The sequence below is a fragment of the Podarcis filfolensis genome (genome assembly GCF_964270895.1).
Source record: "Podarcis filfolensis genome assembly, chromosome: 6".
Lineage (NCBI taxonomy): Eukaryota > Metazoa > Chordata > Lepidosauria > Squamata > Lacertidae > Podarcis > Podarcis filfolensis.
Window position 1 is genome coordinate 37,769,319 of NC_139609.1, and position 24,121 is coordinate 37,793,439.

At 41.7% G+C, this 24,121-nt stretch overlaps 1 protein-coding gene across 4 annotated transcripts in view; it reads left to right on the top strand.

The window, feature by feature from the left end:
- LOC310765740 (uncharacterized protein C1orf141 homolog) overlaps nt 1-24,121 on the top strand; it is a 45,600-nt gene that overhangs the window by 14,609 nt on the left and 6,870 nt on the right. Inside the window, exons 4-11 of one of the 4 annotated variants that reach the window (XM_083621160.1) lie at nt 5,327-5,442; nt 7,463-7,613; nt 10,078-10,194; nt 12,325-12,494; nt 14,791-14,894; nt 15,831-15,940; nt 17,239-17,338; nt 17,992-18,097. In XM_083621160.1, coding sequence (XP_083477286.1) covers nt 10,114-10,194; nt 12,325-12,494; nt 14,791-14,894; nt 15,831-15,940; nt 17,239-17,338; nt 17,992-18,097 — 671 coding nt within the window. In that variant the 5' untranslated portion in view covers nt 5,327-5,442; nt 7,463-7,613; nt 10,078-10,113. Of the gene's footprint in view, nt 1-5,326; nt 5,443-7,087; nt 7,157-7,462; nt 7,614-10,031; nt 10,195-12,324; nt 12,495-14,790; nt 14,895-15,830; nt 15,941-17,238; nt 17,339-17,991; nt 18,098-24,121 lie in introns of those variants that run through there. The other 3 variants (XM_083621159.1, XM_083621161.1, XM_083621158.1) reach the window with 3 other exon arrangements.

Genomic DNA, 24,121 nt, shown 5'->3' on the forward strand with positions numbered 1-24,121 from the left:
GTGAGAAAGGACGACTTGGCATATTTTGCAGAAGAGTATGTATAACACCACTAAAACGTTAGCTGTAACCATCATTCTAACGATGTCATCTGCAAAAAAAAAGCAGTGCATAAAAACAAAGGAAAATAAATTATGGGCTTTTTCTATTTCCTAAAGAGTAAAGAAAAATAATGCCATAAAACATTAATGACAGAATGTTGAACAAAGACCCATTCAACTGGAAGCGGTGAAATTGGCATAGGAAATAAATTTCTGCAACCTCTATAATTAGTACAAAATTGTTAACAAAACTTCATTAACAAAAGTACACTGAATGTAGGTTAGGCCTTGTGACACCTTCTAAGTACAGTGAATATTCATTTGTGCCTTATATTATCCTGCTGGACAATAGTTATATAAGGATGTTTCTATTTTAAGATAACCTCAGGAGGTAACATTGGGATACATGAATGAAGAATACTGTATATGAAAATATGAAACCTGGGGTGGATGGTGTGTTAGGGCAGGGTACCCAGGGATTTTTTCCCCAGCCAGAACTCACCAGAACTCAGTTCAGCACCTTTCAGGTGGGCACCATTGCCATTATAAGAGAACAAGGAAGGCTTTCATGGTGAGTTCCAGCCAGTGCTTTTCTTCCAGGGAAAAAAGTGCTGGTACTGCATGCCCTTGAGTACCCCCAGAAAAAGCACTGGTTCCAGCACCTCTTTTTCTAGAAAAATAGCACTAGTAGTACCTCTGGTGGGGGACGTACCTTTCTGGGGTAGTTTGTCCACCTTTGGTCCCCACTCTGCACTCAGCTTTCACCTGTGGCTCCTAGAAGCTGTCAGCATGTCACCACACCCCAGGAATGACTTTGACTGGCTGGCTAAACCAGGTGAGAGTAGTTGATGGGCCTCAGACCCTCGGTAAGTTAAGAACTTCCTTTGCAAGTGAAGACTGGCTCCAGCAGATTGAGTGGATGAGACAAATAGTGGGTCCAATGGTCAAGAAGGCTTTTTTGCACATGTTGTAGAGAGAAGTGAAGGGCAGATGGGAAGGTAGCCCATCTAGGAGAGACCTTGCAGCATATCTTCAGGATAAGATAAGGCTAAGGAGTAAACCCTACACAAATCTGGAACAGAGTCCCTAAGAGAGTTGGATGGCACCTTGCAAATCTCCTTCCAGCAACTCCTGCAGCCCAGCTGGTGCCAAATGTATTGCTCTGCTTTCCTTTGGACCACATCAACAAGGTCAACAACAAGGCTGGGGTGGAAACAGCGACTTAAGGCTTAACTTCTACCTCCCCGCAAACCCATCATCCCATTCCCAAACTCCTTTGGTATTGTAGAAGCAGTTGAGTGGTTCTTTGGTTCATTTCTTTGGATTCCAAGTTAAATGTAGGTTTGACCTTACCATAGTACACCATGAAAGGTCGTTTTCATAAGTATTGACGGGCGCTTTCAGACAGTTGAGATTTTACAGCTGGAGGAGTTTCAGGAGAAGGGAGTCGATGAGGGAGGTGTGAGGGTTTCCAAAGAAAGATGAGGGCTAAATATTAATACCCACTGTCTTGTTTGTCTGGTGAACATCAGGAGAAGGGAGGCAGTAACATGCACCTTTAAGACCCTAGTGAAAATACCAGTATTTCCTTATGCACCCCTTTAATAAACCAATAAACTTAGTGTAAAGTTCATCCTGTCTCTAGCGTTGGTGTCCATCTCACCTCTAATCCTGCTGTACCAGCTATTAGGAGGTGCAACTGCAACAGTAAGATTCCCTACCTCTATTCCTGTTTTTATCATAGCAAGCAGTTAAACGTAAGCTGCTCTCTAGGCAGCCTAGGTTTGGGTAGTCTTTGTACAATTTTACTTGAACCACTTTATTATTCCGTACACACTGAATTTTGTAATTCAGGAGTGAGGACATAAAACTATCCTACTCTCAAATGCTGTTTTAGTGCTGTAATTAAATGCAGGTTTTCTCTTGGAACTTTGAAATGGGGATTCAGTGTTCCTTGTTGACTTCCCCCATTTAATTAAAGAGATTTAAAGTTGCAGTGCAGTGTCCCCAGTGACGTGCAATGACTCTGGATAAAAGATCCCTAGATATCTTGCTTCTGAAGCTACATCTGTAGATACACATGTTTCTCTGATGTGTGATTAGGGACGCAAACAGTCCTGCTAACACTCTGCACAAGAGATCTCGCTTGCAGAGAACCCGGTTGGAAGAGCAGAACCCTGAAAAAAAGCAAGGCATCCCCAATAAGCTAAGCCAGGGACAAAATAGGAACAGTGATTTACAAGGTTACCTACAGGATAGGTAACAAGAACAGGAACCATCTCTGATAGCTAGGGACAGCAAGAGGGCACGTAACCTTTATCTAAATAATATTTAATCTTAAAATAGAATGCTTCAACACTAGTACGTGCTTCACCACATCTGTCAGGGGAGGGGTATATATCCTAAAGAACTCTAGTGTAGATGTGTAATAAAGCAAGGGAAAGAATAAAAGCAGTATCTTAACAGAAGCAGGTGATAGAAAAAGGGGAAGAACTGTCAAACAGGAAGAACTGGTTCCTATGGGAAGATCAAGACCATCTCTATTATACCAGCTAAGCACAAAACATCTTAACATTGCATGCTCTGAAATTTTATAACAGTCAAATGCTAATAATTTTTAACTGCTGTGGAAAATATGTACACCCACCTATTATCAGCATAGTCAAAAAAAGCTGTGATACACTGTAGTTTAACCCTGCTAACAAAGATTTGGAAAACAACCCCACATAGTTCAGGCTTATCAATTATCTTGAAGATATTGATAGATTTACCTTATTCTCCATCAGGCCATGTGCCCCAGTTCCACGCTTAACTTGATTTCATTACTAATATTTGCAGAATAAAACTTTCCTTCTTCCCTAATGTATCTTATTCAGAATTCACTGCTGCATGAATCAACTGAGAGGGGGGAAGAGAAGCAGTTGGTGACCTACATTACCAATAATTTGAGAACAGCATATTGTTTCTAGTTTAAGAAACTTCTACTCTGTATGAGTCAGTGTAGGAAAACCCACAGCTCTTTAAAAAAAAAATCTGCCTCCTTTCTCCTAACCCCTCCCACCTCCTTGAAGCCTGGTTCTAAGGTAATTTTAAGTTACGGGTTTCCTATCAGATTTCTGTGAAGTGTGAGTTCCTTTCTGGGGTAACACCTGGCCATTCGCTTAAGTTTATCAAAAGGATGTTGATAGCATTGATATCCCAGCAACCTGTCTCAGTGGGAACTAAGAAGGCAAGCTAGGGATGGGGGCAGCTTATCTCTGTCTGAAGGAGAACAAAAAACAGACTGCAGTTTAAGTAAGAGGAAATAAGATGAGTTGGGGTTCTGTATGAATCCTAGATTTGATATGGTGGGCTCTGGTTGTCTGTTGAGTGTTTGAGCTGTTTTTCCATCTATGCTCAACCTGTGTATTTGTAAATAAACCAAATCTTATGCCAGTACATCTCTAGAGATTGCCTCCCAAAAGTAATGAAAGCTGATTACATGCTGCAGCCCTGGAATGCACAATATTGCATTTATAGCATGCCCTAAGCCAGGGTTCAGCAAACTTTTTCAGCAGGCATACCTTGTGGGGGGCCGGAATGTATAAAAAAAAGTGAACAAATTCCTATGCCCCACAAATAACCCAGAGATGCACTTTAAATAGAAGCACACATTCTACTCATGTAAAAACACCAGGCAGGCCCCACAAATAACCCAGAGATGCATTTTAAATAAAAGGACACATTCTACTCAAGTAAAAACACGCTGATTCCTGGACCGTCCACAGGCCAGATTTAGAAGGTGATTGGGCCGGATCCGGCCCCCGGGTCTTAGTTTGCCTACCCATACCCTAAGCTGTCTAGGTTTCTAATCTTTTAGGGTTTGAAAACAGTGAATTAAAAGTTAAGCATTTTGTCAGGGCAACTTTCTCTAATTATCTGTACCAGCACAAGTTTTCAGCAGTATTCATATCAAAATTGTCCAGCCTTGGTTCTACTAGGGTGTTTCTAGATAGTCAACTCTTTATTCAAACCGACCATTGCTCTTCTCTTCCACGAGGATACTTGCAACTGGTGTTCCATACTACAGTGGTGCCCCGCAAGACGAATGCCTCGCAAGACGGAAAACTCGCTAGACGAAAGGGTTTTCCGTTTTTTGAGCTGCTTCGCAAGACGAATTTCCCTATGGGCTTGCTTCGCAAGACGAAAACGTCTTGCAAGTTTGTTTCCTTTTTCTTAACACCGTTAATACAGTTGCGACTTGACTTTGAGGAGCAACTCATAGAACGCAGTGTACATAGTAGCCTTTTTTGAGGTTTTTAAAGACTTTGGTGATTTTTGAAGCTTTTCCAAAACTTCTTTTGCAGCCATTTGGTAAGTTAAGCTTTTAAAACTTTTTTGGGGGGTTTTGGATTTTGGGTTGGGGTGTTTGGAATTCAAGGACTTGGTGTTCGGGAGGGGTTTGCAAGAATCTGGAAGCTTGTGTTTTTTTCTGCATTTTTATGATTTTCTGTGACCATTGGGCCACTCTGCTGTTTTTTAAAAAAAAATTCTGGGTTTGAATTTTGAAATGCTCTTTACAGTATGTATGACTTTAAAGAGCACTTAATAAACTCTTGTTGTACCAAATTTGGCTTTGTTTGGACTTTTTTTGACCATAGGAATGCATTAATTGATTTTCAATGCATTCCTATGGGATTTCGTGCTTCGCAAGACGAAAAATTCGCTAGACAAAAAAATTCACGGAACGAATTAATTTCGTCTTGCGAGGCACCACTGTACTAGATATTAATCTGTCTCTGCAAACACTCAACGAATATAGCTGATGCCATGACAATCCAAAATGGAAAAGTCCAGCTCTGTGCAACCTTTGAGGAAATGGAGAAACTGACTTTTTGATTCAGTGTGATTTTTGCTGTGTGAATAGGACATCGATAGCTGGTCTGAGGATGAGGAAAGTGTCATCAGTAAATAACAAGGATATGAAATCCAGTCTTATTGGATAAGAACTTAAGAAGGACATCAAACAGCAGCACAGAAGATGAGGAAGCCATAGCAAGACAGGTGGCAATAACGTCAGTTTCTAAGACAAAGCTGAAATGGAATGTAGCTATCAGATAACTTTTTCCCCCTTATAAAATTGGGGTAAACTGGGGAGTGCAAAGGTTCTCAGCCCTTTGTGCCCAGCTCTAAACAACATAGAAGAATCTGGTCTCACCTCTGACCAATATAAAACACACAGAATGAAAGAGTACAGGTCACTTCTTGCACATTACCCCCCCTCCTTTCTTCTTCCTTTTTATGGCAGCTATGCACTTCAGTAGCTGCTTATAATGCTGAATTGGGTCCAGGCCTTTCTGTCAGTGGAAGGGCTGCTTCTGCTCATGGAAGCAGAGGTGGTACCTAGGCTCCCTTCTGCCCTTGGTAAGGAGCTATATGGGCCTCCCCCTACCCTCATCCCTTGTGGCCTTGGCAAGCGGTTGCATAGCAACCTCACCACATTTGTTGCAGATGCTTACGCGTGTGCGCGCGCACACACACACACAGAGCAATGTGTATCAATCAACATTTTAATTCCTTTCAGTTGCAATCATGAGTCTGCTGCCTTTTCTGATGGTTAAATTTAACCCACTTGAATGTATTTTCGAAACCAGATTAACAAGAAGGGTATTGTGTTGTGTGTGTGTGTGTGTGTGTGTGTGTGTGTGTGTGTGTGTGTGTGTTCTACTATGTTCTACCCACAGTAGTGGTTGTGGACAGAGAAAAACAATTCACCTAATAGTAAAGTTTTTATTGTTGCTTACTTCCATTAACAAAATAAATACCTTTAGTAGGTTAGAAAGAATGTTGGAGCATATTGGGGTCAGGGGAAGGATTTAACATGTTTCTAAAATGGTGACCAGAAAGGCAGAAGGGTGCAATGGGATTTTAATGTTGGAAACGGCAACTTGGAATGCTTTTCAAACATATGTAAATAGCTGCAAAATATAAACAAATGTGATTTTTAAACCTAACAGTGTACATGGTTTTTTGTTCACAAAAAGACGTGTGTGTGTGTGTGTGTAGTATCTGAATGTGTTTAGTTCTGTGTTATTATAGACATTATTTACTGGCAAGCTGCACGCATTAACACCCTATTTATCTCAATGGAAAAGGCTGTAGATCAGCTTTGTAAAAAAAAAAAAAAAAAAACACTTGCTAAACATACCATATTTTTCTATGTATAAGACTATGTTTTTTCCTAAATTTTTGAAGTTTAAAATAAGGGGTCATCTTATACACGGATAATGCATAGTGCATTTTCTTAATTTTGAGTCCCAAAAAATAGGGGGCGTCTTATACACAGGGGAGTATTATACACAGAAAAATACGGTAATCACTTCTGCTTTGTAATGAGGTAGAAGAGCTGAAAATAATGCCAATATATTTCACATCTGGCAACCAATGCACCACTTGGGTTTTGTATAGTACATGGGTAAAGGTAAAGGTAAAGGTACCCCTGCCCGTACGGGCCAGTCGTGTCCGACTCTAGGGTTGTGCGCCCATCTCACTTAAGAGGCCGGGGGCCAGCGCTGTCCGGAGACACTTCCGGGTCACGTGGCTAGCGTGACGAAGCTGCTCTGGTGAGCCAGCACCAGCGCAGCACATGGAAACGCCGTTTACCTTCCCGCTATAAAGCGGTACCTATTTATCTACTTGCACTTAGGGGTGCTTTCGAACTGCTAGGTGGGCAGGAGCTGGGACCGAAAGACGGGAGCTCACCCCGCTGCGGGGATTTGAACCGCCGACCATACGATCGGCAAGTCCTAGGCACTGAGGTTTTACCCACAGCGCCACCTGAGTACATGGGTAGGTGGGTCTAAAAAGCTTGGGACACAAATTTTCACAGCCCTCTAGCAGCTATGGTGGCTCATTTGCTGGAAGTAATGTATTCAACATTAACTCTGGAAGTTAAAAAGTTTCTAACCTATTCATTTCTAGTCATGTGCTATTTGTTAGAATGGAAGCGTGCTTCTTCTGAAGCTGGGCTAGTCACAAATGATGATGACATAATGGATGTAGGGAGGTTCTATTAGAATCCGACCTTCAGAGAACACTTGGGGGTTTGTCACAGAAGGCCTATATGGAGGCACAGCAGGTAAAGAATCCCCTCTTGATTCTGTTGCACCTTGCTCCATAGATTCCTGGGGCATTTCCTTTCTTCCGAGAATGTTCTCCTAACTTGCAAGGCCATCATGGCCTTTGATCTTGGCCTGGCCTCAAGGCACTGAAGATCAAAGGAATTTGAGATTCAAGGAATCCTTCTTGACTCTGCATATGAATGACTGTCCTTAAAAGTCAAGGAAGAATTCAGTGCCTTAGGCTCCTTGCATCTCACTCCATTCACATACTTGGCTGTGGTACTTTCTTTTTCTTTTCTTTTTTGGTTCTTGTTTTTCACCAGTCTCTACTACTGGAATTTCTCACGCTGGGGAATTGGAATAGATGCCCAAGAGGCTAACATGTTATCTGGTCCGCAAATCCTATGAGCCTCTGGAATGAAGATCACCTTGAGAAAGCAGAGATTGTTTGAAGTCTTTCTGTTTCTTAATGATGTAGGTATTAAAAAGAACCAATTTCAGATTCCTTTTAGGTTTGAACCTCTGGCCTTGCTAATCTGCTTTTTTTTTTTTGAAAGATTCTATGGACTAGTGGACAACGACTTGTATTATATCACGGGAAACATCAGGCTTAGCAGCAAGAATAAGTATTAGGAAGCAGCTTTAGTCTGTTTAAACATTTTATTACATGTATCCTAATTATTAAGCAGTGAGAGGTTTCAGGCGTCCTCTGAACACGAGCCTTGAGTTTGGTGGCCTTGGACTGAAGGCCATTGTAGAGTGTAAAGGTTCTGTGATGTAAGTTTTATTTACTGATATGTACAGTATACATCTAGCATGAGAAGGAAGTCTCACAACAATAATATATTGCAATATATCTTGCTTCCCCCATTAGATTTCTAGGTTTCTAGGTTCTAGATTTCTAATGCTGTACGACTTGATTCACAGTAGATGGCAAGCCAAGTCTCTACCTTTTTCATGTCCAGTTTCAAGACTGCCCAAGTCTTTTGTTCTCTTTCACACAGAGACACACACACAGTGACATTACCTGCAGCTGAAAAGAGGGGGAACGAAAAGAAACACATATCTTCCAGAAGGATATCCAGATAATTTAGTTTCTTCACCTGTATTTGGCAATCTCTTTAGTTACAATGGGACGCGGGTGATGCTGTGGATTAAACCACAGAGCCTAGGACTTGCCGATCAGAAGGTCAGCGGTTCGAATCCCCATGATGGGATGAGCTCCCGTTGCTCGGTCCCTGCTCCTGCCCCCCTAACAGTTCGAAAGCACGCCAAAGTGCAAGTAGATAAATAGGTACTGCTCCGCCGGGAAGGTAAATGGCGTTTCCGTGCGCTGCTCTGGTTCGCCAGAAGCGGCTTTGTCATGCTAGCCACATGACCCGGAAGCTGTACGCTGGCTCCCTCGGCCAATAAAGTGAGATGAGCACCGCAACCCCAGAGCTGGCCACGACTGGACCTAATGGTCAGGGGTCGCTTTACCTTTAGTTACAGTATATGGAGACAGTTTGTATAGGATTGGGGGAAGATCTTATCAGACTGGTTTCTATAATCCTGCTAATCACTGCTCATTTACAGTCAAGAGTCACTGAGTTTATGGGATTGTTGAGTGATCTCTTTCAAACTCATCTCTCAGTCTGTACCACAATATATTAAAATCTAAGCATTTTCTTTAGTAATATCAGTTGAAAACCTTTTCCTCTTATCAGGAAAAAATTGTGTGTTATTTCAAAATAGGTTACAGTGGTACCTCGGGTTAAGAACTTAATTCGTTCTGGAGGTCCATTCTTAACCTGAAACTGTTCTTAACCTGAGGTACCACTTTAGCTAATGGGGCCTCCCGCTGACGCGCCACTGCTGCACAATTTCTGTTCTCATCCTGAAGTTCTTAACCCGAGGTGCTATTTCTGGGTTAGCGGCGTCTGTAACCTGAAGCATTTGTAACCCAAGGTACCACTGTACTTTAATTGAAAGATGTGTAAAACATACTGATTCAGCCTTTCTTTTCTTTTTGCTAAATACAATGAAATCCTGAACTCCGAGAGGAATATGAATAAAAAATAGCAGCTTTCTGTTATTCTGTAAGAGAATCTTACTTAAAAAAAGGGGGGTGGAAGCTTTCAGTAAAACTGGAAAAAAGCAGATTAAATTTCTGGTATTTGAATATACATTTAACAAAACAACTACAGTCAGTGGCGTAGCGTGGGGGGTGCAGGGGGGGCTGGCCGCACCGGGCGCAACATCTGGGGGTTAGGGTTAGGGGGTGCAAATCCACGGGTTAGGGGGCGCAAATCCACGGGTTAGGGGGCGCAAATTACTTGCCTTGCCCCGGGTGCTGACAACCCACGCTACGCCACTGACTACAGTAACTACTTTTTCAGGAGAGATAAAATCCCTTGTATCCTACATTGCATAATGAAGGCCACCATTTTCTCTGTGACTTTCATAGCAGACAGTGTGTAGATTTTTAAAAAGCCAAAACATTGGTCAATCTAGCTGTTTCCCACTTCTTGTTGTGTTGCTGCTCCTTTGACCAGTCAGAGCAGGGCTGCAATAGCAGTTTTAAGGCTGAAGTCTTATGAGCACTTAGGAGTAATTCCCCCGGTGAACACAGACTTACCTCTAAGCAAACCATTCATGAATAGAACAAGGAAAAACTTTCAGAGCAATCCTGCAGATCAAACAGTTTCTATGCAACTGTGAGCAAAAAGGAAAACATGTAACATAAACAGATATTTATTTATTTAAAAGCTTAAACACTTCCTGTTCTGGTCCCTATTTTCCCCATCTCTGAATGACATTTTTACGTAGTTACAAAGGTTGTGCACCACTCCCAATCTCTGCCAAGCAATAGCAGCAGATTCATTCTTGCTACTTTTCCCCTTTCTTTCTTTCTTTCTTTCTTTCTTTCTTTCTTTCTTTCTTTTCTTTCTTTCTTTAGAAAAAAGAACTTTGCCCTAGGGAATGAAGAATAAACATGGTCCAGAGAGTACTAGTAAAACTCGATGTTATGAAGCAATATGAGAAGAAAAGACTTAGCAAATATGAGCTAATTGAGGTACGTATAATATAAGCCATAGGAACAGTTATGACTTTGTTTTGAAATATATCAAAATCTAAAGTTGGGCAATACCTTTATTAGGGTCAACCAAACCGTTGTAGAATAGGGAACAAGCTTTCAAGTTCTCTTGAACTCCAGGCTAGATCTTATGTACTGTAGTAGGGAACAGGCAGAGAGAATTAAAACGAAAACAAAACAAATAAAATAACAACAACAAAAATGGCTTCATGTCGGTATGCATTTAGACAAAGTCCCAAAATGGATATTGCAAACTTGACTAAATAACTCTCAGCTAGATGCTGCAGGTCACAGGCTACATGCAAGATTCTGTGGCAAATGTTTGACCCCTACTTTTGGAAACACCAAAGCTAGCAGTTATGCAGACCTGCCTCTAACCTTAAGCAAAACACAGTGCCTTTGTTAGGCAAAGAGCAGAAGCAATGAAAAACATGACAGTATTTATATTAGCAAAGCTGGAGATTAATTTTAGATGGTGTTGTAGATTAAAAATAAGTAAATTGAAGCCAATTTGGTTAGGATTACCTAGTGGTTGGAAGACATGCAGTCTTCAAAAAGTGTATATTTGAAATATGTTTCTTGTGGTAGAACTGTCAGTTGCAACCAAACCCTAGTGAATCCAGGGATCCAGTAGGGTTTTATCCTCTATCAGGGATTTTAAGCACTGACATTCAGACCCACTTGGAATTTTCTGTATAACAGGGGTGATAAAGACCGAGCGTATATCCTCATAAAAACGATATCGTAGCAAGACATGAGAGACGGTTTCTACCTCTATCAGGCCACAGGGGCAGACTCACTCTGCAAACAGTTTACTCACATATCTGCTCTGCAATAAGGCAGATGGCAGCGCATTGAATCTAGCAAGGGTGAACGAACGTCTCTATTTAGATATTTGTAATTTTGACAGATATATTGCTGGGGTAAAACCTCTCCCATTGTCTTTGATTTCTGGGTGTTTATTCATCTCACTCACATGACACTGAAATTCTACGTCCCAGGTTCGTTGGCGAATTGTTGCTCTGGCTTTCTCGTAACCTGCAGCTATCAGTGCTTGTGGCAAAACCCCCAGTCTTTTAGCTTTTCGTATAATGTAGTTTTCCATTTTGATTGATAGGGATACCCTAGTGAATGGATTATTCATTAGGTTTCCAAGACTAAGTCCCTAGTATGCAGGTTCTACATGGGAAAAGTTGTAAGAGCAACTCTTGTATGTGGTCCCTTAGAACTCCATGTATATTTGTACATCTGTATGCCTTTATGCACATACAGTGTCCCTGTCACAAAAAGGGGGTATGGAGTGTAGTGATGTGGAGCAGAATATTTCCCAGCGCTTTCTTTTTCCATTGAAAAAAATCTGATTCCTAGGTTTACTGGAAACAACAGATGGATGACAATTGCAAATAAAATATTAGGCAACCTTAACCCCTCCAAAGTTTTTAGCTTTGTTTGCTACATACAAGTAAAGTAAACAACCTAAATTAAGCCACTCTCTAGGGCATCAGAAAAATTTCTAGTGCAGACTGAAAATTTTCCAAGGCAAATTGCCCTGGTTTTCCAATTCAACATTTTCCAGAAGACCCACATCATAACATCATGCAAGGAAGGCTTACACTTGTACATATCTATATTCTTCTGCAGTAGGAGTTGTGCCCAAGTTTACATAATAAAAAACAAACAGGTTAAAAATAACATTCATATAAAGTAATAAAATTTGAAGCAGCGTTCAAACAAACTCCAAATTCAGATAAAATACAAAGAGCAAAGAATAACATTTAAGCGCTAAAGGAAAATAATAAAATTGTGGCAATGGAACATTAAGGCCCAGGCAAACCAATCTGGTAGTACATTCCACAACCAGGGTTTCAATTTCACTTATAACCCCCCCCACACACACACACACCTCATTTGGTGGGAGTCCTTGAAGAAGGGCCTATCTGCTAACTACCCACTCACCCTGTATAAAAGTAAACATCTTAAAACACCATTTTCCCCTAGCCCTCATTGCTTTCAAACAAACCATTCCATAAAGCTGCCCTGGAACTTTCTGCCCTTAGTGAAAAGCATGAAACACTATACCAGTGAATGCTGTATCTTTTTTATTAACAGTGCCGAAAGCTGGGGAGAGTACAGGTAAACCCGTGTGTGAGAACTCCCCTGACCTTTGACTTGAATCTGAATTATGAATTGTCTCGATCTGTAAAATCAAGTATTTCTGTAACTCCATCCACTCAGCATGTTATTCAAGATGATCAGAGCGCTGTTCAGCAGTCACAAAGGTGAGACACCCACCCACCCCTTAAGTTCATACCGGTGTTTATTTTTGGTAGTTAAGTCCATCTTCTTGAACGATCTTCATACTATAGTTTCCCCACTTGACTCCTCAGAATGCTTTGTATTGCTCCCTGAACCCTGAGGACTGGTCTGATACACTAGTAAGTAAGGTGAACAAATAAGGTGGTTCTTTATGATTTAGTGTAGTTTCTCATCATTTAAAAAAAATGGTCCTTATTTAGAAAGAGGTATGTATTCATATTCCTTGCTCAATTTAGAATACTTTGTGGACATAATCATTATGAATAAATGTATGCATACAATTTGCAGCAAGTACAGGATAGGTTTTATGTTTAAATTTGTGTCTAATAAAAGAATGGATAAAAATCAAATCTATTTGGATGTGAGTCTTGGAAGAGCTGCTCCCTGCCTTGCAGGCCCTTTCCCACCTGGCCTGGGAGGGCAGGTCACTGACTGACTCCAGCTACAAAAGCAGAGGTTGCTGAACAGAATCTTGGGCCGGGGTATTGTTTGTTGGGGGTGGGAGTTGTTGCTGTCAATTATTCGCATCTTTATTTTGTATCACATTTTTATATGTGGAAATGGTTCCACCTTTGGTTGTGTACTTTTTGATGTTTTCTTTATGACTACTTTTGTTACGTTTGTAGTTCTTTAATTCCTACAAAGTTGTAAGGCACCTTGAGCTTGGTTATAAGTTCGGAAAGGAGGCATACAAATAAAATGATTGATTTGAGTGATGATTACTTACGGGAGTAAGACGCTGTCAGCATGTGACGCCTGTGCTCAGAGACCTGCACTAGTTACCAATCTGATACCAGATCAAGTTCAAGACAATACGATTAGTATATAAACCCCTTAACAACTTGGGACCAGTTTACCAGTGGTTTCACCTTATCCCATATATTTACACTGGACCGCTTCAGTCTGTGGAACTGGGACTGTTACAGGTGCTACATAATACTTGCTCTGCATTTATAAGAAACAAATCATTTTGTGTGGTAGCACCTACACTTTAGAATTCCCTGCCTATTAACATCAGGCAGATGCCTTCACTGTACTCTTTTCGGTGCCTTTTAAAAACATTTTTGTATAGACAAGCCTACTCAGATATGTAGAATATTTTACATGTGTTTTAATTATTTGTTTAGCTTATCGCTTATTTTAATTATTATTTGAATGCTTTAAATTGCTGTTTTTACTAATAATTTTATTGCTTCAATCTTTTTATAACCGTTCGGAGGGTTTGGTTGTTGTTTTTTTACAATGAATAGGGTGAATTTATTTATCAGTGTTTTGGTGCAGAGGGAGACTTGTCATGTTGTGTCCAATCCTTCGCTTGTCTTCCAATGCAAGGACCTTGGTCAACAACAATAAACTAGCTAACAAGTGGAGGATTCAGCCCAGCTCCCCCATCATAGCTGTCAACTTTCACATTTGAAAATAAGGGATCAGCAGCCTCACCTGTTCCGGGGACAGTCTACAGGATATCTAACAATCCAGGATAGCAGCGGGAAGCGGCACTGGAATAAGGGAATTTCCCGCAAAAAAAGGGAAGGTTGACAGCTATGTCCCCCATGTGCTGCAAGCACAATGAAAGCTTACTAGCGTGGCAGGTCTGTTGAGTTTGTACAGAACAAACAAACATTTCTGTGGATCAAATGCCTTCCACCTTTCTGCTGAGGGTTACACTAACCCTTATCTTGCAGGAACATATTCATTGTGTATGTATGTGATATGCATGCTTGCATGCATTCCAAAAGTAAGAGATGTGTGCCTAAGCTTTGGGCCTAAGCTACCTCACAGGGAGTTGGGGGGAAATAAAAGGGGGAGTACCAGGTTTGGTGCTTTGAGTTTGTTGGAGAAAGAATGGGACATAAATTTAGTGAATAAGAACCCAGGGCGACCCTGTCCAACAGCCTCACGTCTCCAGCTTCAAGGATTGCATGGCTGCCCCCACCCACAATGCTGTTTTGTTACACTTGGGTTGTTTTGTTCACTGCTTTATGATTTTGTTGAAATCTGTCCTGAAATTTATTTTAAAATAATTTAATTTTTTTAAATAGAACTTTATGTTGAAAGAACGGACTATAACATTTAAGAAATAAACTAGTGTGTAAATAAAAGTAATCCCGTAAAAACCAACATGTCAATTAAAACAATCTCTTTAAAGTTGACAAAATGCGGACATTCTTTTCTGCTGCCTTTCCCAAGCAATTTAACCGTATCCAGCCATATAATGTTTCCCGTAGTTTACAGCTGTTGTTATTGTATTACTGTTAGGCCCCAATCTCAGTCAACACAAAGGAAGGATCACTCTGGAAAACCTGTTGTGAGGCTATTTAGTGCTCCAAGCTACCTGAAACATAAAACAACTAATCAGAGAGGTATGTGTGCTGTTTTTATTTAAGGCAGGGAATTGGTTTGGAACATTCCACACCCTCCCCCCCCTTTTTAATACTTCTGCAACTAGAGTTCCCCCAAGCCTGATGGTACCTTCCTCTTCTGTGTTGATGGCACCATTTTGACTCCAAAAGGATCCACACTAGGAGAATGTGGTCAATATTAGTATGCAGTATAATATAGGATATGGGATTGCCTTAAATCTGATGATCTGTCTGACCATTCCAGATGTATTTTAAGGCATGCAGAGATGTGTACTTGATGCTTGCACCGCATTCATCAAATTCTGCCCATTGAAGACAAACTCTGAATTATTCCAGTGGACTTCAGTGCTGTGCACTTTGATTTTTTAATAGAATATATACTTTTTAATTTGCAGTAAAATAGCATCAGTTAGTTCCAACAAAGCCTGTACAGTGTTACATGCATATATCAACTGCATATAAAAATAAAAGTTGAGTGGGGACACTGTAAAATAACTGAAACATTGAACACATTGTCAAGGGTTTAACTATCTGTGACATAACCTCTCCATAAGGAGGCATGAGTAGTGGAGGTCTTACATTAACATCACTTCTCTTTACATGGTGATCACACATTATTGAAATGATCATGTCCAGTTTGACCTCTAATAACCCTTCCATGTTGCATTAGGTGCCCAGAAAGAGCCAAAAATCCCAAACTTTTTCTAGCCATCCTGTCAGAAATTGTCCTTTGGAGTCCTTACAATGGGAGTCAGTCTCTAAACAGGCAGCAGTAAACAGCATGGCAGTGAGTTCCTTTTTTGTATGAGGGGAGAGAATCTAGATCTGTGTCAAGTAAAAGAAGATCCAGAGCTGGGTTTGAGTTCGGTGGATGACCAATAACATTAGAGACAACATCAAAAATGTGATTTATTCACATTTTAATGTTTTTTTCAGTGAACATAGAGGCTCTAGATGGAGGTTTCACGCTCCTGAAACTAAAACAAAGACTTAAATCTACTCATTCCGCCACAGAAGTTCAGAAAAGACCTGGGAGAATGTCAGAGGTGAGCCATGCTGCCAAGCGTTTTCTTGCTGTTTCTGTAAAATAATTTACTAATTATTAATAATTAAAATAATTCTGTAAAATAATTTATCTAGCACACTTGTATGGTATATGGGTCAACTGGTTCTTATTTTCTGAAAAGTTAATCGGTGGTGGTGGTTAGTTAGATATTGTTATTTTTGGTCAAAACATATGTTTGCATGATGTATTAAAGAGGAAGCCAATTAGATTGTATGGCAACCCTGTACCACTGATGGAGGAAATCTGCATGGCTTTGACAGTGCTAAGCAGCCTGGGTTGTTTTAACAATGATGCACAGTGTTGCGTAATACACCAATTCTGTGTTACTGCCAAATGTTCTCATAATAGTCTGCAGAAGAAAGGAATGTTTTCCTTCAGGAGGATAGTGTCGGTCATTCTGATTGCCTGCTAATCCCAACTATTTAAAAAAAAGATTATTTTAGATAAAAATCATTAAATGTTAAACTAAACAACTCTGTCCCTCTTATGTGGGATGCAATTTAGAATGGCAGATTATATAAATGGGACAAATAAGCCTCAAGGGAGGAAATCAGAATAGTGAAAGAAATAGCAAAGGCTTTCTTGAATATTTATTTAACACATATAAGTATAAGTATAATACTTGCATAAGTATAATACTTGCATAAGTAGTAATTTTTGTAATTACAAATTACATTTAGAACCACACACTATTTTTTCCTATGAAATCATCCTTAACAATACAAACCTGTTTATAGGATCCTCTGGTTTAGGATCAAAGAGGATCTAAAAACCTGCATGTTTTAAAATATATTAATGTGTTCAATACGTGGTTCCCCTTCCTTCACATTTTATCCTCTCAACATCCCTGTGAGGGAAGTTATGCTGAGAGGCAATGACTGGCCCAAGGTCACCAAGTGACCTTCATGGCTGAGTAGGAATTCGAATCTTGGTCTCCCAATTCCTAGTTTAACACTCTATCCACTACACTTTAGGCCTGAGACACCACCCAAAATATAGCCTTATGTTGACTACAGAGGCATTTTGAATACAGAAGAAATGTGACTAGTTCTTGTGTAATTTGATATGGGACAATCTTGCATGTGACATGATAAAACCTAACTCAAAGTATTAAAAGAACATTTGCAATTTGAGTCAATTATATCAAAGACATGTTGTTTTCATATGGGTCTATATCATTTAATTGTAGCCCAAAGTGATATTGCTTGCATAGGATAATTGCTGTAAGTCCATATAACTGCTTTGACATATGCACAAAAAATGTTTCCCAACAACCAGGATGAAAGGAAATCTCTGAGTGGCATGGATGATTATCACAGGAGTGTATTTACAGGAACCAGTCGTGAGGATGGACGGACAACTGCTGTTGTGGGAAAAGGTTGGAGAAAAATAAATAATAAAAATTACTAACAAAAACCATAGTAGCCATTACATAGCACTTTGGAAGAACCATCTCAGTGAGAAACAGACCATCACTGAAAAAGTCATAGTCCAATCGTTGAGTTTCACCCCCAAAGGCTGGGAAAACTAGGGATGGTTTTTGAACCAGCAGCATTTGCCTAAACTGGGACTGCAGACAAAGATTTGTTTCTGCATATATTATTTGATATATCTCGTGCACTTCTTAAAACAAATTTCCTTACCTTTTGAGTACAAAATAAAATATTTGTTAGAATGTATTGACGTAGTTATATTTTGATTTATATGTAATTATGATGAAAATAAACCAGATGCTTATAATTTCATTGAAAAACCGTAGTTTAGGGCAAGTATGGAGGTTCTCTTTGTGGCTTGCCTATAAGCAGCTTAGAAATGACAGAGGCTCCATGCCGAGCTTTCGTATCTGAATCAGCTCTCAGACCAACCACGGAACCACAGTGGTGCTACCCTGCACCCCCATATTCTCTACTTTATCTAACTTCAAGTTATTATTTAATATAAGTTACTATGAGTGTTCTCTGTGAAAAGCCACTTTTATCTTGTCTATGCTATTGTATTTGTGAGATGCAATAAATTTCATTGTCTTTTCAGGTGTTTATGATGAAGCCAAACATGGAGTTGATCAGGAACTGAAGAGAAAGGGTAAAGTCAAATCCTGTACAAATGTCCATTCGTTACAAGATAACCTGAACAAAAGGTAACTATTCATAATCAGGAATAATAGTGCACATAGATTTCTTGTTATAATGTATTAGCATAGCATTTAACTCAATGGTGACTAAGCTATGGCCCTACAGATGTTATTGCACGACAGCTCCCATCTTGCCTGACAATGGGGCATGCCGGCTGTGGCTGATGCTAGTTCGAGCCCAGCAACATCTGGGCTGCCACAAGTTAGCTATAACCTGATCTGATTTCTTTATTTTTAGTCACATCTTTATTGTATGAGCTGCAACACCAAATTAAAACCAAATTGGGGGCCCCTGTGCGGTTCCCAAATAGCGGCCCCCTTCTCCCAAGAAGGAATGCATGAAATATGGTGCCGGAAAATATTAATCGATGTAACAAATGTACACTATGTAAGCTTTCAGGGACTACAAAAAAAAGCACGTGCAGTTTCACAGCTCTCACCAAAACACAATAAAAAAGCACTTTGACAACTTGGATAAAAAGAGCATACTCTGGGCAGCTGCAGTTTCATAATTCACAATCCCTTTTCATTTTTGCTTGGGTCAATCACCAACTCTTAGCCTAACCGCCCTCACATGGCTGTTGAGAAGATGTAGAAGGAGGCATAAAATGGCTGCAAAGGAGGATGTGGTGCTTGTATCAGGCATCAAATTTTGGTTCCTTTCACCAAAGTGATGTATATATAAATGTATATATAAAGGTCCATTTGGGGGGGATAACCCTGCAAATTAGTACAGCTTCAAGGCTTCAGCCAATCTTAATCTAGCCTGACTACTGCATGTTTTACCAATGCACAAGTCCTACTTGTGTTCAACTACACAGAGGATTGATTCCTAAGAGGAGTTGTCTTAGGCCTGTAGCCACTGGAGAGGAGGAGACTAGAATGCAGAGTGGCATACTTTATTTTTTATTTTTAAAAATTTTGTAGATAATATAGTAAGGAGTCAGTATTTTCCTATGCCCTTTTAAAATGGGGCGTTTTTGAGGGGGTTAATGATTTGTTACTTTTACTTTGATTATGGGGTTTTATATTTTGATTTTATTCAGTGAACCGCCCTGAGACCTCCGGTTATAGGACAGTAAATAAATTCAATAAATAATAATAATAATTGCCCAGTAAAAGAATAAAGCTGCTCCCAACATCCAGTGTTCTGTCCCAACAAGGGGGCGGGCAAGGATTCTTATGGACTTGCGTCCAAATATCTCTAATCAATCATAGTTCTGACTTCACTCACTGGCTAAAAACACTGAAAAGGCAGGAACAACCAGACTATCTCACAGAAATTGCATATTTTGCTTTATAATGTTCCTTCTAGTAGGGCTAGAGGCTTACTTTTTATAAATGAAAGCTCATATAATTTATTATATAATAAAAATGCAAGGGTGTCACAATGCTGTAGTGTGCTTGGCCACAGACAGATGGCACTGTGGACCACTGGACCATTGCAACAGCATTGGAAGGCAAAGAGGAGGGAGACAGAGGCAGGAGGCCAGTGCAGGTGGGTGGGTGAACAGTGATTTATTGATACTGATATATATTTTTACTTGTGCCTTCCTTGGGATTCTCCAGATTCTGCCCATACCTGCCCCTTTTGTGCTTGGGTGGTGTAATTTTGGCTAAAATTAGTGTGGGCACTATACTCAAAATTTCAGAAATAGAATAGAAGGTTATATAAAGTGTTGTGACGCGGGGTTTGTGATTTCAGCTCTCTTGACATAATATGCTGGAGACAGTTCTGTAGTAACACTTCTTTATTAAAGCAAACAAGACTGAGAACTGAGGAGGGGAGAGCTACATTTATAGGGACAGGGAACTAGCTAGAACGGATACATTTTGGAGGGAACAATATCAGGCAATCACAGTCCTGCCTTTTGGAGGAAACCAATAAGACAGAGGATCCAAATACAGCAGCTTAAATGAACCAATAGTAGCTGTACCCTCTGGAACCAAAAGGCAGTTACTTTACCCTAATGCAAATACAGACAATAATAATACAGATATAAAATCCTTTGACTCAATACACAACACCCCTCCCCCCCTAGTGAGCACCGCAGATGTAATCTCTCAGGTACTGTGGGGTCCTACAACTTCTACTTGATCTCCTGACAACAGGTGTTGCCGGTTCTGGATTGGATGTTACCTGTGGTAGGGGGGGTGCTATAGGGGTTTCGTCAGGAACAGATGGAGTCCCAGACATCGCAGGGTCCCCTACCTGTACCTCGTCCTCCTGAGGACTAGCAGACCCTGGTTCATTTGCTGAAGCCCCTGGTGACTGCACCTCTGGGCCATTTTCACTCTGGTCTTGCAGCTCTGCGTCGTTAGCCAGGGATGAATTATCTGACCCCTCCCTGCTGAGCGCCCGGCGCCTCAGCTGATCTATATGTCTCTTCCAAACTTGCCCATTTTCCAAGGTCACATAGTAGGACACTGGTCCACTAGTCCGGGTGACCACACCAGCCACCCACCGCGAACCTCGTGAATAGTTCCTCACCCAGACCAGATCTTCAGGGGCGAGATACCTTGTTGTGTCAGCCTCAGCCTGGGGGGTTGCTCTTGAATTACGGTTTGGCATTTTATCGGGGTGGACATAATCCAGCACCGTTACCAGTCTTCTACCCAAGAGCAGCTCAACTGGCGACTTGCCCGTCGCAGTACACGGCGTCGCATGCTGCAAAAATAACATTCGCGCGATGCGAGCTGACCAGTTACCCTCCATTAAGCGCACAATGGATTCTTTGGCTGTTCTTACCATGCGCTCAGCCTGCCCATTGGAGGATGGGTGAAAGGGCGTGGATGTGACCCCTCTTATGAAGTTATCAGCCAAGAATGCCCTGAATTCTTGGGATACAAAAGCTGCCCCATTATCTGATACAATGGTCTCAGGTAACCCGTGGGTTGCAAACAGCCGCCTCAACACCTTGATTACGGCAGCTGATGCCATGCTAGGGACCATCGCCACTTCTAACCATTTGGAATATGCATCGACGATAACCAAAAAGACCTTCCCCTGGAATGGCCCAGCAAAATCTAAGTGCAGCTGGCTCCAGGGAGATCTGGACTGCTCCCACCAGTGAACTGGTGCTCTGGCCACTTCTGGCCGCACCTCTTGGCATGCCTTGCATGTTCGTACCCATTGTTCTATGTTCTGGTCCATTCTAGGCCACCACACATAACATTGGGCTAGCGAATTCATCCTGACCATTCCCGGGTGTCCCATGTGAAGCGTCTCAAGAACCCTGTTTCTCAGTGGTGCTGGGATGATCACCCTATCTCCCCACAGGAGACAACCCTTATGCATGGACAACTCGTGCTGCCTTGTCGCATAAGGCCTGAATTTGTCTTCATGCGGACCACCTGGCCACCCCCTCCCCACCCAAGTGAGCACACGGGAGAGAACAGCATCTTTCCTCGTTTTCTCAGCTATATCAGTAGCCGTTACAGGAGCCCCCGAAAGTGTTTCCAGCATCATTATGTGCTCCGCTGGAGCAGGATCCACATTGCTCCCGCCAGGAAGAGGCAATCGACTCAGCGCATCAGCGTGGCACAACCGTTTCCCCGGCACATGGGTCAAGGTGTACTGGAACCCGTTCAGGAATATAGGCCAACGCAACATTCTGGGGGAGAGTATTTGTGGCGTTTGTTTGTTCGGGTTGAACAACCCTAACAGTGGTTTGTGGTCCGTTTCAGTGGAGAAGTGGCGACCATACACATAATCATGGAACTTTTTGATTCCTGCCACAATTGCAAGCGCCTCTTTGTCAATTTGAGCATAGTTGCGCTCCGTGGGCGACAACGTACGGGAATAGAAAGAGATGGGCTTTTCCGACCCATCCGGTTCCCTATGACTCAGCACCGCCCCCAGGCCGTATTGAGAGGCATCACATGCCAGGACCAGCGGCTTCGACTCATCATAATGAGCAAGGACGCTCCTGCTACTCAGCATTCCTCGCAAGGAGTCAAAAGCCTTCTGCTGCCCCTGCCCCCATCGCCACACATTCTTTTTCTGCAACAGTCGATGTAATGGTTTAGCTACCGAAGCTTTCTGGGGTAAGAACGAATGATAAAAGTTAATAAGTCCCAGGAATGACTGCAACTGCGTCTTGTTCTGTGGTCGTGGTGCCTCGATGATGGCCTTAATCTTAGCATCTGTGGGGTGGATGCCTGATGCATCAATTTTAAACCCCAAGAAATCCACAGTTGGCACCCCAAAACTGCATTTTTCCTTTTTCAGTTGCAACCCCACCTCCTTGAACTTGAGCAACACTGCACGGACACGCGCAACCAGTTCCTGTGGGTCTTTTCCAGCAATCAAAACGTCATCAAAAAATGGCAAGACCCCCGGCAGACCTCTTAACAGGCGTTCCATGAGCCCTTGAAAAATCCCTGGGGCCACACAAACTCCAAACTGTAATCTGTTAACTCTGAACGCCCCTTTATGTGTGACAATAGTCTGTGCTTCCGCTGATTGTGGGGTTACTTGCAGCTGTTGGTAAGCTTGTGCCAGGTCAATTTTGGCGAACACCTTGCCCCCAGCCAGTTTAGCCAACAGATGTGATACGACTGGAATGGGGTATGAGTTTCCCCTGAGTGCCACGTGATTTAACAAGAATCCCCTCCCCTAATAAGTCAGAACTTTAAGGACTTAAGCTGTGATTTAAGGCTGTGTGGAGATAAACTTTCGAACCAAAGCAATGTTTCAAGACGAAGCTGGAAAGTTAAGAGTTTTGGAATGACGCAGTTAAAAATGCCGTCGCCATCTTGGGAGGCATTGTTGGAGCTCTTGGGTCTGGGAGGAGAAAGAGAGAAATAGTGCTGTTTACATATCGTGGATTAACTCCTCTGTGGGATTTAAGAGCGAAAAATGCCTGATTTATGATGGAAAGAGTGATGTTATCTACGAAGGAGATATATGGAAACCATCTGGACTTAGATTGAAAGAACGGGAAATTCACACAGGATTATTATATTTGCTTATCGGCTTAAGGAGACTAACAGAAGAGATCGTAAAAGAAAAAGAGAAATTATATGAACAAGATATGATGTGGAAACACCAAGATAAGACTGGATAGAATTATGAACTTTGTCTGGACTGATTGGGACTGATTTGGACACTAACGCAGTAATAAGAAGATGATTTGAATCCCCCTTTGGATCTTGAAGTATGGGTTCCCCCAACAAAATTTAAAAATTTGGCTTTGTAATTTGGAATTTATGTGATGTGATTTAATTTGATGTGATTGGCCAGTTAATAAAAATTATTTAAAAAAAAAAAAAGAGTTTCCCCTGAGTGCCTTATTGATAGTACATTTGTAATCTGCACAGATCCTGACTTCCCCATTTGCTTTAAGGGGCGTGACGATTGGAGTCTCCCACTTAGCAGAGTCCACGGGTGAGAGAACTCCCTGCTTGACCAATTTATCCAGCTCTGCTTCGATCTTGGGTTGCAGTGCAAATGGCACTCGCCTTGGTTTGAGTCGGATTGGGGCCACCCCAGGGTCCAATTCGAAGTCAACTGGGGGCCCTTTATAACAACCCAGTTTTCCATGAAAGAGACCAGCAAATTCTTTGCATAATGCCTCACTCATCTCAGGGCAGGTTTGGATTGAATTAAGCCCTGATATACTCAGTCCCAGGGCGGGGAACCAGTCAGTGCCCAGGAGACTGGGGCGACTGCCCTCCGCAATCACCAGTTTGAGTACCGCCTGTTTGTCCCGGAACTGTACTCTCACGGCACACATTCCCATGACATGGATGCGGCCCGCTGAGTATGACTGCAAGGTTGCCGGGAAGGGCTCCAGAGGGGGCAACTTACCCCTGGGGAAGAAAGTCCTCGCGGTCTGGTCCGACACGATAGTGAATCCAGATCCGGAGTCCACCTCCATGTCGCACAGCTGACCCTCAATCTTCACCTTGACGTGTGCCTTGCCTTGCGCTGGAAACTGCACGACCCTCCCCTTGATCTCCGTTACGTAGTGGCAGTCCTTTAGAACATGGTTTGCCATGGATGGTCTGCGATGCTCCAGTCTAGTT